Here is a 16343-nt window from a genome sequence, read left to right on the forward strand (position 1 = left end):
GACAGGGAGGAAAAACTCTTGCCTGAAGAGCTTTCTGCCATCTTTGATTTGCAGGGTGGGGTGGAGTGGCTTTCAAGTGTGAGCACAAGCGCCGAAGTAAAAAGCATCTGGTCACAGCTCGGATAATGTGTGCTGACTGGGTGAGGGAATGAGGAGTGGTTTTAAAATACAATTATGCTTCGAGCATATGCTCTTTGAGATACCATTCCTCCCTCCCAGCAAGATCCTGTCACACAGTGTTGATGGCTGTATTCTTCTGCTATGGAAGAAACAGAACTAGAGTAGACAAATGTCTCTTTGGCATTAGTCCGATACATAGATAAAGACTTGGGTCTCAACATTCCCTCTGTAGTTGGTGAACATTTGTTGAACACCAACAGCGAAATAGGCACAGGAAATGCAGCTGCTTGCAAGATCATTTCAGTATAAGCAGGAGCCTTGCTGAGCTTTTCTGTCTTTTATTAAAGGTCCACACACGTTCCTGTCGGGGAGGATCAAGTCCAGCACATGGAGCTTGTGCAGGGGCTAGCACGAGAATTTAACAAGAAGTATGGCGAGTTCTTCCCGGTGCCCAGGTCCATTCTGAGTAAGTAACAAACACAGCACTGTTAAATCAGGCCAGTTTCCAAGACGGGATTGGATAATGGACTGGGGCTTGGAATTTCCTTGGGACTAAACTTGGCTTTCTTGTGGACTGGCTTCAGGATTTGGAACTAGGATCCCCATCTTTTTCTGTCCTGTGGGACAGGCAGATCTCATTACATTATTGAATAAAATAGCCAAAAGAGTTTGAAAAGTATGGGAAAGACTAAAAATGAAAAATAATCAAATTCATTAAATTATGTAACACACACACGTATGTGTATTGGTAAATTATATAATACTTTATATAGACTTTATATATATTTTATATATTTATAAATATATATTTATATATATTTTATATATATATAAATATATACTTTATATATATTTTATAAAGACTAAAAATGAAAAATAATCATTTTCATTGTAAAGCATTATATAATTTACCAATTATATTTCTTTAGTAAATTATGTTATATTGAATATATATTAATAAAGTAATGTATTAATATTATATTAAATATTAATATAGTAACCTATGCAATACTTTATAATGAATTATATATGATATATACATATATTCTTCCCTATTTTATGGATGGAGAAACTAAGGCTTGGCAAGGCTAATTTTGCATCCAAGTCACATATCAAGTTAATGGCAAAGATCTGATTCCAAAGCCATTGGACCTTGCCTTCCCTAGTCACAAGAAAAAAAGTCATAAGAAGGAGAACTGCTGAATCACCAGGTTGATAAAACAAGAAGGAGTTGATCATTCTCACACCCTCTTTTCTTAAATGCCCAACACTGATAGGAGGTATAATCCCCCCACTGGATCTGAAGCCTCACCAGCAGCTGGGAGACTACACAAGTTTGGAAGGTTCTGGAGGAAAGAAACTGTGTTTCTCTATCAACATTTTGGTAGGGATGTAGATTTGTGGCAGGGGCAGAGATCATTGAGCCTAAGCGCTGTCCATCTTTATTAAACTGACAACATTTTATAGGCATATAACATGGGCCCAGTATATGAGTTCAGAAGCATAAGGCAGGTAAAAATTTCTAAGCTATTCCAGTAATTCACACAAACAAAAAATGGGCCTACCATGCATTGAAATAAAGCTTCTTTTAGCAATAAGTAATAGTTTAATGTTCTTGCCTATTATTATTTTACCTATTTCAACATAGCCATAAAACAGGCAATTATTAATAACACTGGTTTATAAAGCACAGCTTAACATCTTGATTCTATCAGAGCAATAACCAAGTCGTGTGTGTGTGTGTGTGTGTGTGTGTTGGTATACACTTACATAACTGTGGTAAAGAAATGAAAGGATTGCCATAGATTGTTAAAATTTGTTGGGGGGAGGAAGGGCAGTGTTCTAGGCAGAGGGTAATTAGCTCACAGGGATGAGCAGAGAGGAAAGGAGAGAGGAGAGGAAAGACATAGACCAGACTTCTTAGAAAGGTATGCACGGCTAACACGCAGAATGATTTCATTTGTCTAAGATTAAACATTGTATGTATATGGAAGCATTAAAAGATGCATGAAAATATGATCAACCAAATGTTAACAGTTTTATTACATGTTTCAGGTGATCTTTATTTTCATGCTTATATAAATGGCTTGAATTTTTCACAATGGGTATTTCCTATTTTTATAATCAGATAAAAATAATAAGGTCATATGACAAGAAATAATAAGTGTTGGCGGGAATGTGGAGAAAGAAGAACCCTCGAGCACTGTTGGTGGGAATGCAGACTGGTGCAGCCCCTGTGGGAAACAGCATGGAGAGTCTTTAAAAAATTAGAAATAGAAATACCCTGTGATCGGGTAATTCCACTACTGGCTATGAAAACACTAACTCAAAAAGATATGTGCACCCCTGTGTTTATTGCAGCATGATTTACAATAGCCAAGATACAGAAGCAACGTAAATATCCATCAGCAGGTGATGGATAAGGGAGCTGTGCTATTTAGACACATGCTCAATCATATATGCTCAACCATAGAAAAAGATGAGGTTGTGCCATCCGAGGCAACACGGGTGGACCTAGAGGGTGAGTCAGACTGAGAAAGACAAATATCATATCTCATTTACGAGTGGAATCTTAAAAGAGCGAGAATAAATAAACAAAAAGCAGAAACAGACCTGTAAAAACAGAGAGCAAATGGATAGTTGCCAGAGGGGAAGAGGGGGGTTAGACAAAATGGGTGAAGGGGAGAGGAAAGTACAGGCTTCCAGTTATGAATGAGTAAGTCATGGGAATAAAAGGCACATAAAAGCCACAGCATAAGGAATATAGTCAGGGTGGTAACATTGTAGGTGATGGACAGTAGCTACATGTGTGGTGAATATAACATAATGTATAAATTTGTCAAATCAGTGTTGCACACTGAGATTGGAGTAACAAGGTGTGTCAGCCGTACTTGTTTATAATAAAAATAATAATAATAATAATAATAATAATAAAGCCCTTTGGTCCCCTTGGCACTTTCTAAGATCTAGACACTGACATTCCTGGTGTGATGTTTTCTGATCCTGTTCTTGTCTTCTGGCTTTGGTGTCGGTGTGCATCTGCTGGTGCTGTTCTCTAGCATCCATGAAGAAGGTAAAATCCCTCCGTGATCCTTCTGTCAAAATGTCTAAATCAGACCCTGATAAACTGGCCACGGTCAGGATAACAGACAGCCCTGAGGAGATTGTGCAGAAATTCCGTAAGGCTATGACAGACTTCACATCGGAGGTGACCTACGACCCAACCCGCCGAGCCGGGGTCTCCAACCTGGTGGCCATTCACGCAGCGGTGGCCAGCCTCCCCATAGAGGAAGCGGTCCAGCAGGGTGCAGGCCTGGACACGGCTCGCTACAAGCTGCTGGTGGCCGACGCCGTGATTCAGCGGTTTGCTCCCATCAAGAGGGAGATTGAGAAACTGAAGATGGACCGGGGCCACCTAGAGAAGGTTTTACAGATGGGATCCACCAAAGCCAAAGAACTAGCCCACCCCGTGTGCCAGGAGGTGAAGAAATTGGTGGGGTTTCTATAGGAAGCTTCCCCGCATGGCAGAAAGGTTGTTATGTCTTGAGGCCTGTGCACTCCTAATTAATAAAGGCAGCTTTCCTCCCAAATGAAAAATGATGGGCTTGGAGACATTTAGTTCTGGTACACAGGATTATTGGCTTCATATGATCAATAAGAATTTGTAACTTTCCAATAGAGCGGCGTTCTAAATCCCGTCAGCAAATGCTGTGGCCAAGAAAGAAAGAAGGCCTGACTCTCTGAATCCTAAATTATTTGAGGCACACGCCTCACCCTGAGTTTAGGTACACAGATGTGACTGAGGTGTAATTTGGCAAATAATGATATCATTTGTCTCTCCTTCTGGAGTACCTACTATTAGGGGTGCTCACTTTATGTGTCCCAGCCCTTTCAAATGTTTTCGTTTTGTTTTGTTTTGAAGTAATCTCTACATCCAACGTGGGGCTCAAACTCACCACCTGGAGATCAAGAGTCTCACGCTCCACTGACTGAGCCAGCCCCATTGTCCCAACCCTTTTAAAAAGTAGTACTTAGATTCTTAGACTTATAATCCTTGGGATGTCGTTTGGACCCATTTGTCACTGAGATAGTACCTGTCTAAATGTATTAAGTTGTTTAACTTGTCCCTGATGAAACCACACTGACTGTCCCAGTAAGTATAGTTTTGTTTTGTTTAATTCAGAAATACATGATACTATCTTCTTTTTTCTTTTTTGAAGATTTTATTTTTTTATTTATTTGACAGATAGAGATCACAAGGCAGGCAGAGAGAGAGGAGGAAGCAGGCCCCCTGCTGAGCAGAGAGCCCGATGCAGGGCTCGATCCCAGGACCCTGGGATCATGACCTGAGCCGACGGCAGAGGCTTTAACCCACTGAGCCCCCCAGAAACCCCATGATACTATCTTCTGAGAAGGTTCCGTGATTTCAGCTTGATTGATTTACAAGAGCCCAGGTTCCAGGATCCTGTTTGTAGTTAAATACTTCTTTGCCTTCGCTCCCAGTTCAACATCACCAGCCCCTGGGAAATGTACCGGGGGATTGGCATCTTACCCCCCAGGAAATCGAGGCCCAGAGAATACATTACCTTGTGCAGCGTCTATCACTCAGTAAGAAGCAAGTCCAAGATTAAAACCTTCACTCCTTTAAGAGTGCTGTTTTTCCCATTAGCACAGAACCATAAAGAGCAGGATCTATGGGACTCCAAACATTCTTATTTTGAACGTGAATACTTGATATACAAGACCTGAACTGTAGCACTGTTCATATCGGTAATTCAACCCATAGCTGCCTGCTTTAAATCTGGATTCAGCCAACCTTGGTCGTATTTGCTTCTCGGAATCCCCAAAGCAGATCCCAAGTTCTGTCTCCTAATCTTCTCAAGGCAGAGACGCTTCGAAGTATCCTGCCAGACCACCATAGTAATGAGGCCTGACATTGCAGATTCTCCCGATGAGTGGAAGCTTCTCACCTCCCCTCTACCTCAGCCCCTTTGAGTAATAATGAGTCACTCTAAAACCTAGCTTCTCTGCACTTTCTGAATATGGAAATGACAATCCTGACTTACCACAGCAGGATCTGTTAGCAAGCTTGATTTTGTAGGGGAAATTGCTTGTAAGTTTTTTTGTCAGTGGGTACCATGATCATAAGGGACTAGAATGTTGGGCAAAGAATTTGTTTAAAGGTTTATTTATTTATTTATTGGGGGGAGGGGGGAGAGAAAGCGCAGGGGGAGGGTCAGAGGGAGAGGAAGAAGGGGAGAACCTCAAGCAGGCCCCTTTCTGAGCGCAGAACCTGACGCAGGGCTCGATCCCATGACCCTGAGATCATGACCCGAGCTGAAATCAAGAATCCGAAGCTTAACCGACTGAGCCACCCAGATGCCCCACAAAGAATTTTTGTTCATGTTCCTTAAGGAAAGGAAGTAGAGTAGTCCTTTTATCAAACAGATATAAGTACACGAAACACTGCATCCCGGAATCTACCCCAGGTAGGTTTTCTTGGAATGTGATATCTATAGTCCTAGAGCCTCTTTGGGCATAGTTCCTCCAGGGCTCTTTTCCCCCCCTTTAAAAGAAACCCAAGTGTGAATGCTAGAAAATGACAAAATTAAAGATGGATCTATCAAACCAATTGTTTGTGTCTGTGTATTATTTTTTAATCTGCTTGCCACACCTTTCATCCACAGAACTAAAGGTGCCATGGAAAGAATCTCTGTGGAGAAAAACTAGGGGACTAGGATGACTTTCAAGGAGCAAAGCCCTCACAGTGAATGTGGGCTTGTGACTGACCATCCTGCTCTGGTTTTCTTTGCAAGTGACCTGAGGGCTCCTCAGGTCCAAAATGCACAGCCATGACTGAGAGACTTGCCAGTGACCTCAGGAAGTTGGTAAATGAGCCAAGATGAGAACCTAGATGTCTTTTCCCTCCTTGTCACCTACCTACAGGCCTCAGCCCAATCTTTTCATTGAGAGGAAGAATCAGAGAGACATCAAACTTGTGGCCCACCTCAAAAGGTGATTTTGTCATTTCCCATATGTTTTGTGGAGAGTTGAAATGGTGAAAGATATTTCACATGGCAGTAACCATGGCCAGGTAACTCAGTGTTCTTTAGCTCTACAAGCTGACAAACCGTATTTCAAACCCATTCTGACAGACCATCACTTGGAACACATGGGAGTATCTTATGCTATGTAGGAACCTCATAAACATGTCTCTAAATAGTGTCTGAAAATGGGCTAGAGGTTTCTGTTAAAGTGTGGGTTGTTTGTTTTTCAGAAATCGTAAAGATGCTGATCCCCACACACTAAATAACACTGTTGAGTTTTCACATGAATCAGGCACCCTACCAAATGTCTTAGAATGTTAGAATGTGGTTTTCCACGTGCAGTTCCCTGCCCTGCAGTGTGACCATGACCAGGCAAATTCCCTGGCTCTCCCCAGACCTACTGAATCAGAAATGTGGGGGATCAACCCAGCAATCTGTGTTTCAACAACCTTCCAGGTGATTCTGATCAGAATGAACTTTGAGAGCCACTGCTTTATATGTATTCTCTTGTTTAATTCTCAGAACCCACTCCTGGTACCAGTCTCATATTACTAAGAAGGAGACCGAGACATGGGAGTGCTCCGTACGTGCTCACTAGCCTCAGGGACTAATGACCAGCATGTTGGACAGTGTGACTAGAGAGTATTTCCATCATCACAGAAATTTCCGTTGGACACTGCCGTGTGAAGGCATTCAGCTTGCTGATTTTGCTTGTAGTAGGTCGAACACATACAGGTCAGAACTGTCCAGAGAGAGAACTCTCAGCTGGAGAGTTCATGAGGATAGTGAAAGGATTAGTTGAGAAGGACAGACCATAGAGTTCCCCAAACCATACTGGAGTAGTAAGAGCTAGCATGTACTAGTCTGCACTTGCTCTAGCCGGGGCATTCTGTGTATTTCTATGCAATATCTCACTTCATATTTCTATCAGGCTATAAGAAAGGAATGATTAGTGCTGCTCTTTTAAGTAAATAAAGTAAAGTAAAGATTCAGTCACCTTTGTAAGGTCATACATTGGTTGTTACTCTCTGTTATCTCCGAGTTAGGAACCCATTGGTACCACTTAACCAGTGTGCCCAAGGGAATGGTCTGCCCCTTCTTGACCAGGCTAGATTGTGAGCCTCCCCTGTGTGTCCTGTGACAGCCCTCATGTTGCCCTCCCTGCCTCCCTTCTTCCTATCTAGTGTGGTTCAGATTTTCATCACCTGATACGGGGATTTGCCATCAGGTTTTGTGGCAGAGACTCCTCACCATGCCCCGGTATCTCGTCTCTCCTTCCTTCTTAGGGATGGAATCCTCTCCCTTAGTTTTAGCAGAGAATGGAGTGCTAGGCAGGGACCACATTTGCGGCCTGTCCTCCAGCAAGCAATGGTTCTGTGAATCTGTTCTAGCCAATGGGATATGGGCAAAAGTGATGTGTACAATTTCCAAGACACATCTCTTTTAAAGGAAGTTGCTCCCACAGGTGCATATCTTTACTGGAATACCCCATTGGGCCCATGGATAGAAGCCACAAGAGAAAGATGGGGGGAATCAGCCCCTCAGCCTGCATCCCTGAACTCAATAAGCAGGCTGTCATTTTGCCCTGGATTGCTCTCCCTAACTCTGGACTGTTATGGGAAAAGTAAACTTTTATTGTATTTAAGCCACTTTATCCGGAGATCTCTTTGTTAGAATACCTACTGAACGAGAAGCTCCGGGTGGGGCTCAGCAGTTGGTTTTAACAACCCTTCCAGTGACCTGGATGCCTGTTCATGTTTGAGAACCACTGTACTGGAGGACCAAAAAAGAATAAAAACTGGCCTCTGTCAAGGAATTAACATTTGAGATAAAATGGTACAAATAGATGATCAGTCATAAAAACATAATTATTGCCTTGATGGTCTGCTATTTTCCTGTCTGCTCCTCTTTCTTCATCAGATTAACTCAAAATAATTTAGTTTAGATGTTTACAAATGTGATTATTTATATAGACAGCCTAAAAGTTTAGGTTATACGGGTCGACGCAAATCCAAAAGTGGGAAAATAACTAAAGCTACATTTGTAATAGGGTAAGCAGAGATTGAATCATGAGTTTAGAATTGATGAGATCTCCTGAAGCCAAGAAAGACAAATAGGCAGAAAGAGTTATTTTATACCATGTGTAGTAAACATAGGGTACTTATTACCCTGTAAAAGATTATATTGTCTAGAAATAAAAAACAGTTGAGCGTGGATTAAAAATCATGAGTGAGAAAGTCATAAAATTACATTAAGCCCAAGTTAGGAATGTTCCAATTATTCTGAAAGTATCTGACGTTGGCGTCATAAAAGGTAAGTACCGTCTTCGCTGTCGCCACCCTTTTCATCATGATCTTCAGTGTTCGGAATTCTAGGCTGGACAGGACTAGACCAATGTGGCATCAGTGATGGGCTAGAAAAGAGAATGCCCAAGAATAAAGAGTCTTGGACTCAGTGTGTTTTGTATAAAACCTGTACACCCTTCAGATTTAATGGCCGATAAAGGTAGAGGAAATAAAGGAGACAATGGATGCAAAAAAAAAAAATTTATTTCAGATTAAAATCAGTTTGCCATTATTCTTCTTAACAAGAGATGGTTAAGATCACTGAAATCTGTAGAAAATCCAAAAGCTACACAAAATATTGTTACAAAATATAGCAAACTGTTCTTATGCTAAACTCTTTAGATAGTAGTAACATATAAAATAAGTGTTAGGGGCGTCAGTCAGTTACATGTCTGCCTCCAGCTCAGGTCATGACCTTGGGGTCCTGGTATTAAGCCCCACATCGGGCTCCCAGACTCCCAGCTTAGAGTCTGCTTCTCCCTTTTTCTCTGCCTTTCACTTGTGCTCTCTCTATAGCAAATAAATAAAATCTTTTGAAAAATAAATAAATAAATACTAGTATATCCCCAAACTGCCATACTTAGGATACTAGACTCTGTGATAATGAAGAGGTAGCACTTAGTGTTGCTGAAAGCTCTGGACATCTTTTGAAGAAAGGGTTTAATTTCCCCAACCACTGTTAGGAGCAAAGTCATTTGCTGCTAGAAATCACTTTAGCTCTGGACTCTGTGTTTCTAAAATCTTTCAGGGTCTTGAAACTACCATCCAGCTTCGTAAGATACAACCAATTTATTTCCTTCTTTCCCTCTTTTTCCCTTTAAGGATGTTTCATCCATCTTCTTCCCCAAAATACTGTCAGTCAGGATTCCTATTCCAAATAATTCGGAATCAAAAGCATTCAACAGTCTGGAGGCAAGTGAGCTTTTTATTGCATTTTTATTGGGAACAAATTGAACTGTGTGGGCAGGCTAGAGAGGGACCCCTCTGTGAGACTCCAGCCAGCCCCACCACTGCACCCCAGCAAGGATTCATGTTACAAGAATTACATCACTGTGATCTGCTTATGTTGGCTGACCAGGCTTAACAGGCCCCTGAGTGTTGCAGGCAGGTTAACTCCTGTCAATCTTCAAGAACCTTCCATGAGAGAGCTCATGGGGCCCCAGAAATCTCTGTCTTTCTTCCTATGACTTTGTAATCTTCTCCTAATTTAATATATGGAGAGATATTTGGCAAAATATAACCGTGTTATATCTTCAGGAACACATACAGAGCATAGGAATTGTTGCCTCATTTTACACTTAAGTATTCCCTGTGTACTTTGGCACTAATTAACCTATTTACTGCCCTTGAAATTTGCACCATAAATTACTATTCATTTACTGTATGCATACTTGTTTGTAAGTGCCTTTGAGGGCACCGAAGATTCAAATGGCTTCACAGGACAGATAATTGTGTAAATTCATTATATAACCTCACAAATATTTATCAGCACTTATTTATGTGCCAGGCACTGCTCTAGACACCAAGGAAACATTGATGAACAAAACAGACAAAAAGCCCTACCCTTTTTGAATTGATATTGTAGTGGAGAGAGACAGACAATAAATGAGCAAGGAAAGTACATGGTTAGGCATAAGGTGACGAGTGATGTAGAAATAAAAAGAAAATGGGACTAGAGTGTGCTATGGAACTGACTTGTGACCCCCCCCACCCCCAAAAATGCATATATTGATGCTTTCTAAACCCTGGGAATATACCTTTGTTGGGAGACCAGGCCTTTAAAGGTGTAATTAATTAAGTTAAAATGAGGTTGCTAGAGTGGGCCCTAGGACGATCTGACTGGTGTCTTGATAAAAACAGATTAAGACACCTAGACAGACATCAGAGGTGCTCCTGCGCAGAGAAAGGACCGTGTGAGGACATAACGAGAAGGTCGCCATCCGCAGGCCAAGGAGAGAGGCCTCAGAAGAAACCAAACAGATTGACATCTTGCTCTAGGGCTTCTTGTTATGCCAGCCCTTCCCAACTCGTACAGAGTGCTTGTTTTCAATAGTCTTATAAAGGATGGTGTTACTGAGGTTAAATTTAAGCAGAAAACTGAATGAGGTGAGGAAGATGGCAAGGTAAAATCTGGGATGAGACCACAGTCCAGAGGCCATCAAAGGCAAAAGCAGGAATGTGCTTGACTTGTAACAAGGAAACCATTGTAGGTAGAGACAGGTGAAGGAAAAGGGAAGTAAGAGATGAAGATGGAACTCTAGTGCAGCCAAGGCCTTCCAGGCTATTGTAGGATATTGGCTTTTAATTTAGAGCAATGGAACTGGAAGGCCATTGTAGGCTCAAGTTAGAAAAGGTTCATACTGGGGGTGCCTGGGTGACTCAGTGGGTTAAAGCCTCTGCCTTCATTCAGCTCAGGTCATGTTCCCAGGGTCCTGGGATCGAGCCCTGCATCAGGCTCTCTGCTCAGCAGGGAGCCTGCTTCTTCTTCTCTCTCTCTGCCTGCCTCTCTGCCTACTTGTGATCCCTCTGTCTCTCTGTGTCAAATAAATAAATAAAATCTTAAAAAAAAAAAAAGAAAGAAAAGAAAAGGTTCGTGCTAGCCATTGTATTGGGAAATAGATTATAAGGGTCAGATGTGGACATGGGAGGACTAGTTAGGGGATTATTTTAATCATCCCTATAAGAGGGAAGCCTTGGAGTAGCATCATAGTGATGGAAGTGGTAAGGTGTCAAATTTGGGATATATTTGTGAAAGGAGAGCTAACAGGGTTTGCTGATAGATCGGTTGTGATAACTGAGAGAAGAAAAAGGAGTCAAGGTTATCCTCAAGGTTTCTGACCTAAGAAGTCAGAAGCATGGAGTAGCTGTTTACTGAAATGGGAAAGACTGCAGGGAGAGTAAATTTGGAAAGATCATGAGTTTGGTTTTGACATGTGGAGATGTTTAGCGGGCAACTGGATATTTAAAATTAGAGGTCAGGGAGAGGTCCAGGCTAGAGATATTAATTTGAGAGTCATCAAGATAGAGACAGCACTTAAAGCCAGGAGTCTTGAAGAAATCTTCATGTATGAGTGTGGACAGAGAAAAGAGGAGGTCCAAGGACTGATCCTATTTCAAGGTAGAAGGAAATGAGAAAATATGCAGCAAGGAGCCTGAGAAAGAAAGGCCAAAAAGACAAGAAAAACCAGAAGAGAGCGTTTCCCTGGAAGACAAATGAAAAAGCTGTTTTCCAGAAAAGGGCTAATCTGTGTCAAGTGAAGTGCAGGCTGAAAAGGACCACTGGGTTTAGCAACGTGGGGGTGCCCTTGATCAAAGCAGTTTGGGTGGATGGAGGGGTCAAAAGTTGAATATGTTTAAGAAGAAATGGGAAACGGGAAATGAGAGACAGTGACCTTGACAACCCTCCCAGGAATAATGCTGGAAAGAGAAGCAGTGAAATAGGACAGGAGGATAGTGATATGGAATTGGGGTGGGGGGACAAATAATTGCATGTGTGTATGCGGATGAGAATGATCTTGCAGAGAAAGAAAATGTGGTGATGCAGGAGAGAGAGGGAACAATTGCTGAAGGGGTGGGACCCACAGCACCTGTGAACAGGCTGGAGTCAGATGGGAGAGCACAGGGGAGGAAGAAGAATCGAGGGACAGAGATGCAGGTGCGTTTTTCCGCGTGGTAGAAAAGCAAGCGGTCAAAAGTCGCTTCGTTGTCTTAATTTTCCTACTGACATAGGGATCAAGGTCCACGGCAGAGAATTAAGACAAGGAAGGACACCTTGGATGTTTGAGGAGAAAGGGACGGTCATGGGGGAAAGGAAAAGGAAAGTACCAGGAAAATTAAATGGAAGCAGCAGACAGCATTGAGGCTAGGGAACATGCCTTTATGAGGGCGGTCAAGGCAGCCGATTTTGTTCTGGCCACATTGCACTGTATTGCACATCAGCAATGTGCAGGAAATGTTGGATTTTCTTTTAAAAATTTTTATTTAAATGCAATTTAATTAATATACTGTATTATTAGTTTCAGAGGTAGAATTCAGTGACTCATGAGTTGCATAAAACACTCAGTGCTCATCACTTCAAGTGCCCTCCTTAATGTCGGTCCCCCTATCCCCTCACCCACCTCCCTTCCAACAACCCTCAGTTTGTTCCCTATAGTTAAGAGTGAGATTTAACCTAGACCTGGGCTTTGCTAGGTAACTGCAACAGAAGGTCAAAGTGGTAAAGACTCTGAGTGGGTTTAACAATGGGCCATGGCATCCAAACCAGGCGAGGGGGGAGGTGAGGCTGTGAGGGGTGTGGAAACAATAAAAAGATAGCAAGATCAGTTGATTGAAGGCCCCAGGGGTGTCCAAGAATTGAAGGAGATGTCAGTCTGAGAACTCCAGCTCATGAGCAGGTAATTCTTGGTACTGATAATAAAGTGTGAGGGATGGCCTAAGGAAGGATTGTATATATGGGTGGGAAGGATGATCTCGGGAGAAGAGAAGATCAGAGAAGCTAAGGGTATTGTAAAGATCATTTACTTCAATGTGCAACCACAAAGACGTTGCCCAGAGAGGTACTGGAGACAGTGAGAAAAGGCCTGGAAGAAAACTTGAAGAAATGAAGTTGAGTGGTCTTGGGAGGCTGTAGGCTGATGGCCCAGGTTCCCAAGCCAGGGGATTTAGGGAGGAATGAGGGATCTGGAAGTAACAATGAGGAATAAAGGGGACACATCCTCCACCTCCAGTTGCCAGTACTATGTATAGACTGGAGCACGAGGTCCCCCACATTTCCAGCACCCCCTGGTAGCAGGCTTGAGCTGGGTAGTGACCACGGGTAGTGAGCAAGGTAGTTTTCTCCTGGTCTGCCCTTTGGAAGACGACAGGGTGCGGAGGGCTTGAGAAACATGCGGCTGGCCATTGGGTTGGTATTTCTTAACCTATAGATGATTTCTCATCAGTTAAAGCATTGGCAGAATTTTATAAGTTCACTGTTCGGCCCTGCTAGTCTGATTCTTAGTCCAAAGCACTACTTTTTATTGTTTCGTTTATTTTGTTTAAAGGGGTTGGGAAGATGAGAGGCCTGGCAGCTAAATATCTGGGATTCTCTAGGCAGGGACACCCTCCCTAGGACTCTACTCTCATTTCCCGGGGCTGCTTTGCTCTGGAGCCCCTGGGTGTAGGTGGGACAGACCTACGGTTGCTCTGGGGCACTGTGTTGGTTCCATCACAGGGACACCATGGAGGTGACATACTTTCTCTGGGCAAAGATATTGCTTTGCACTTGACCCTCCTAGTTTTTAGAGTTATTTCCTCGGTATGAGCAGCTTTGCTTTCTAGAAGTGTACCTACATTAGATGGCTAAGAGAAAAAGAGTACTGGAGTAAGTGATGATGCCGTCTTTCATGTGGCCGGTAAGCTATTCTTAAAGACGTTTCCAGAAGAGGCATTCCAAAAATGTTTTGAACAGTCATTTGACTAAGATAGAGAATCCCAGGATATCTTCTTTGAAGGACAACTCCAATTTGAATAAATAAATTCCGGTGTTTAAAAATGTATATATTGGCCCCGTTGCTTTCTAGTCATCTTTGCATCCTTTAATCCCTTAAAAAAAAAAAAAATGGAACTGATCAAAGGAAAGAGCCCTGCCTTAGTGACAGTTGCTATTCACCATTGTAATAGGCAGGATGTGTGGCTGAGATAGAAAATCTTCTGATTTGGTGGAGTTAAGATCAAACTCAACACTGTTCACTTTCAAATTTAGTCGACATCCAATTCAGATATTTGAGACTTTTGAACATGCGAAGGCAGAAACATAGTGAGGAGTCAAGGGAGGAGCTATTCCTTATCAGGGAGGACAGTATTCAAATGTCTGTGCCTTATGCTCTTCATCTAGGTACAGGGTATTAAAGAGAGGCTCCTTAAGAAAGTAGAAAGTCTTTCTGTTTGGAAAGTCACAAAGAAAGACCAACAACTTGACCTTGAGTGTTTATGTTTGCCATGGGGAAATTTTTTTTTAAGCTTTTATTTACTTATTTGACAGAAAGAGAGAGAGAGAGAGAGAGCACAAGCAGGGAGAGTGGCAGGCAGAGGGAGAAGCAGGCTCCTGGCTGAGCAAGGAGTCCCATACCGAACTTGATCCCAGGACGTTGACAACCTGAGCTGAAGACAGATGAGATGCTTAACCAACTGAGGCATCCCACCATGGGGAAACTTTAAATGAAAAATACAAAGAAGTGGAAAACAGCAAGCTCCTTGAAAGTGAGCTTTATGTCTCTTTATATTACATAGTCTGACACAGCACATAAGCCTATGTGATAAGTTGGCTTCCTTGGGAAAATCCAATTGATTGGCACACCTTTTCCAAAAATAGAACCTTCCTTGAGGATATATTAAGCATGGCTCTTTCCCAGTTCCCTTTTGCCAAATAGCACACACTTACAGAAAAGGTTATCAAGGACATACTTGAAATAGGACCAAATCAACTAATGCCCCAGTGGATGGAACCTTTGGGATGACCTCATCAGTACCCACACAAACCCACTGAGTTAGCCAGTCCTCACAGCTTATAATGGAGCAGCTAACAAACAAACAAACAAACAAACAACCTGTGGCTGGGGGAGTGGAGGAAATAACACGAAAGAGTCATCTTCAGCTTAACTTATCCCCTTTTGTATGTTTCATAACCTAATGTGGGAAGATAAGGGAGGAGATGATGGTTCTAGAGAGAATTCGGGCAGGAGGAGATCTGACCTGATTGATGGAGAAATCCAAAGAGAAACTTCCATACCCCTGGACTACTGTATACTGAGATACTGCCCCTCAGGATACCTGGTACTGCCCAAAGGGATGTCTGAACATTACATTTCTCTTAGCTTTTTCCATCTTAAATAATTGGGTCTTTCTCTGATCAATCTGCCCAGCAAGATGTAAGATGTTTTATATAATCAAAGTAGTAACTTTGAGTCTCTCATCCCAGTATGTAACAGTCTGGCAGACCAAAAAAAAAAAAAAAAAAAGTAAACCCATTAAACATGGCCAGTCCTTCACAATCTGGCAAAACTAGTTTTGTTTCAGATGACAAACTTACTCATGAAATGTGTCTTGGGAGAGTTTTTAACTGAACGTAGTTAAATATCTAATCCGTTTTGCGCACCTTTGTTTTATACTTCTCCGTTTGTCCACTTACTCAAGAAATATTTATTCAATGCCTCCTGTTATTAGCAAGGTACTATGCTGGGCACAGAGAAAACTTAGGTAAACATGATAAGTATCAAGGATATTAATACTGATCAATAAAGCCCCCTAAAAATGATTCACTGTGAGGTATTCTAAACAAATGACTTTTTAAAATGTGGTTATTAGGGTGCTTGGGTGGCTCAACTGGTTGAGTGTCTGCCTTTGGCTCAGGTTGTGATGGAGCTGGGGCTGGGATTCAACCCCTGCTTTCTGGCTCTCTGCCCTGCAGAAAGCCTGCTTCTCCCTCTACCTCTGCAGCTCCCTCTGCTTGTGCCGTCTCTAGCGTGCGTGTTCTCTCTCTCTCATAAATAAATTTTAAAAATCTTTAAAAAGATAAATAAATAAAATTTATTTATTTACAATTTAACCAAATACAATTTGGTTCTTATCTTCCCTTGCTCCTCCTGATGAGCCCTTTCAATCCTACTATAGAAATACTGAAAATACTTTGGTGGAGCGAAGTACAAAAAAACCCAGTTTGCGGTATAAAAGAAAAAATGAAATTGGCACTCCCTTTCTGCTCTTAGAAACATGAGGACTTTGCCTGCTCTGGGGGTTCCTGTTCTTTTGGAAGCCCTCAGCTGGTCTTTAGCAGCAATGATGACATAAAGGA

General features: G+C 42.1%; 1 protein-coding gene across 2 annotated transcripts in view; it reads left to right on the plus strand.

The window, feature by feature from the left end:
* Positions 1-3717, plus strand: part of WARS2 (tryptophanyl tRNA synthetase 2, mitochondrial) — a 93218-nt gene extending 89501 nt beyond the window's left edge. The window contains exons 5-6 of one of the 2 annotated variants that reach the window (XM_004771049.3): positions 468-586; positions 3180-3717. In XM_004771049.3, coding sequence (XP_004771106.1) covers positions 468-586; positions 3180-3628 — 568 coding nt within the window. In that variant the 3' untranslated portion in view covers positions 3629-3717. Of the gene's footprint in view, positions 1-467; positions 587-1397; positions 2336-3179 lie in introns of those variants that run through there. The other variant, XM_013045075.2, reaches the window with a different exon arrangement.
* Positions 3718-16343: the final 12626 nt, after the last annotated feature.

The sequence above is a fragment of the Mustela putorius genome, unplaced genomic scaffold (genome assembly GCF_011764305.1).
Source record: "Mustela putorius furo isolate JIRA1106 unplaced genomic scaffold, ASM1176430v1.1 tig00000585_pilon_pilon_pilon, whole genome shotgun sequence".
Lineage (NCBI taxonomy): Eukaryota > Metazoa > Chordata > Mammalia > Carnivora > Mustelidae > Mustela > Mustela putorius.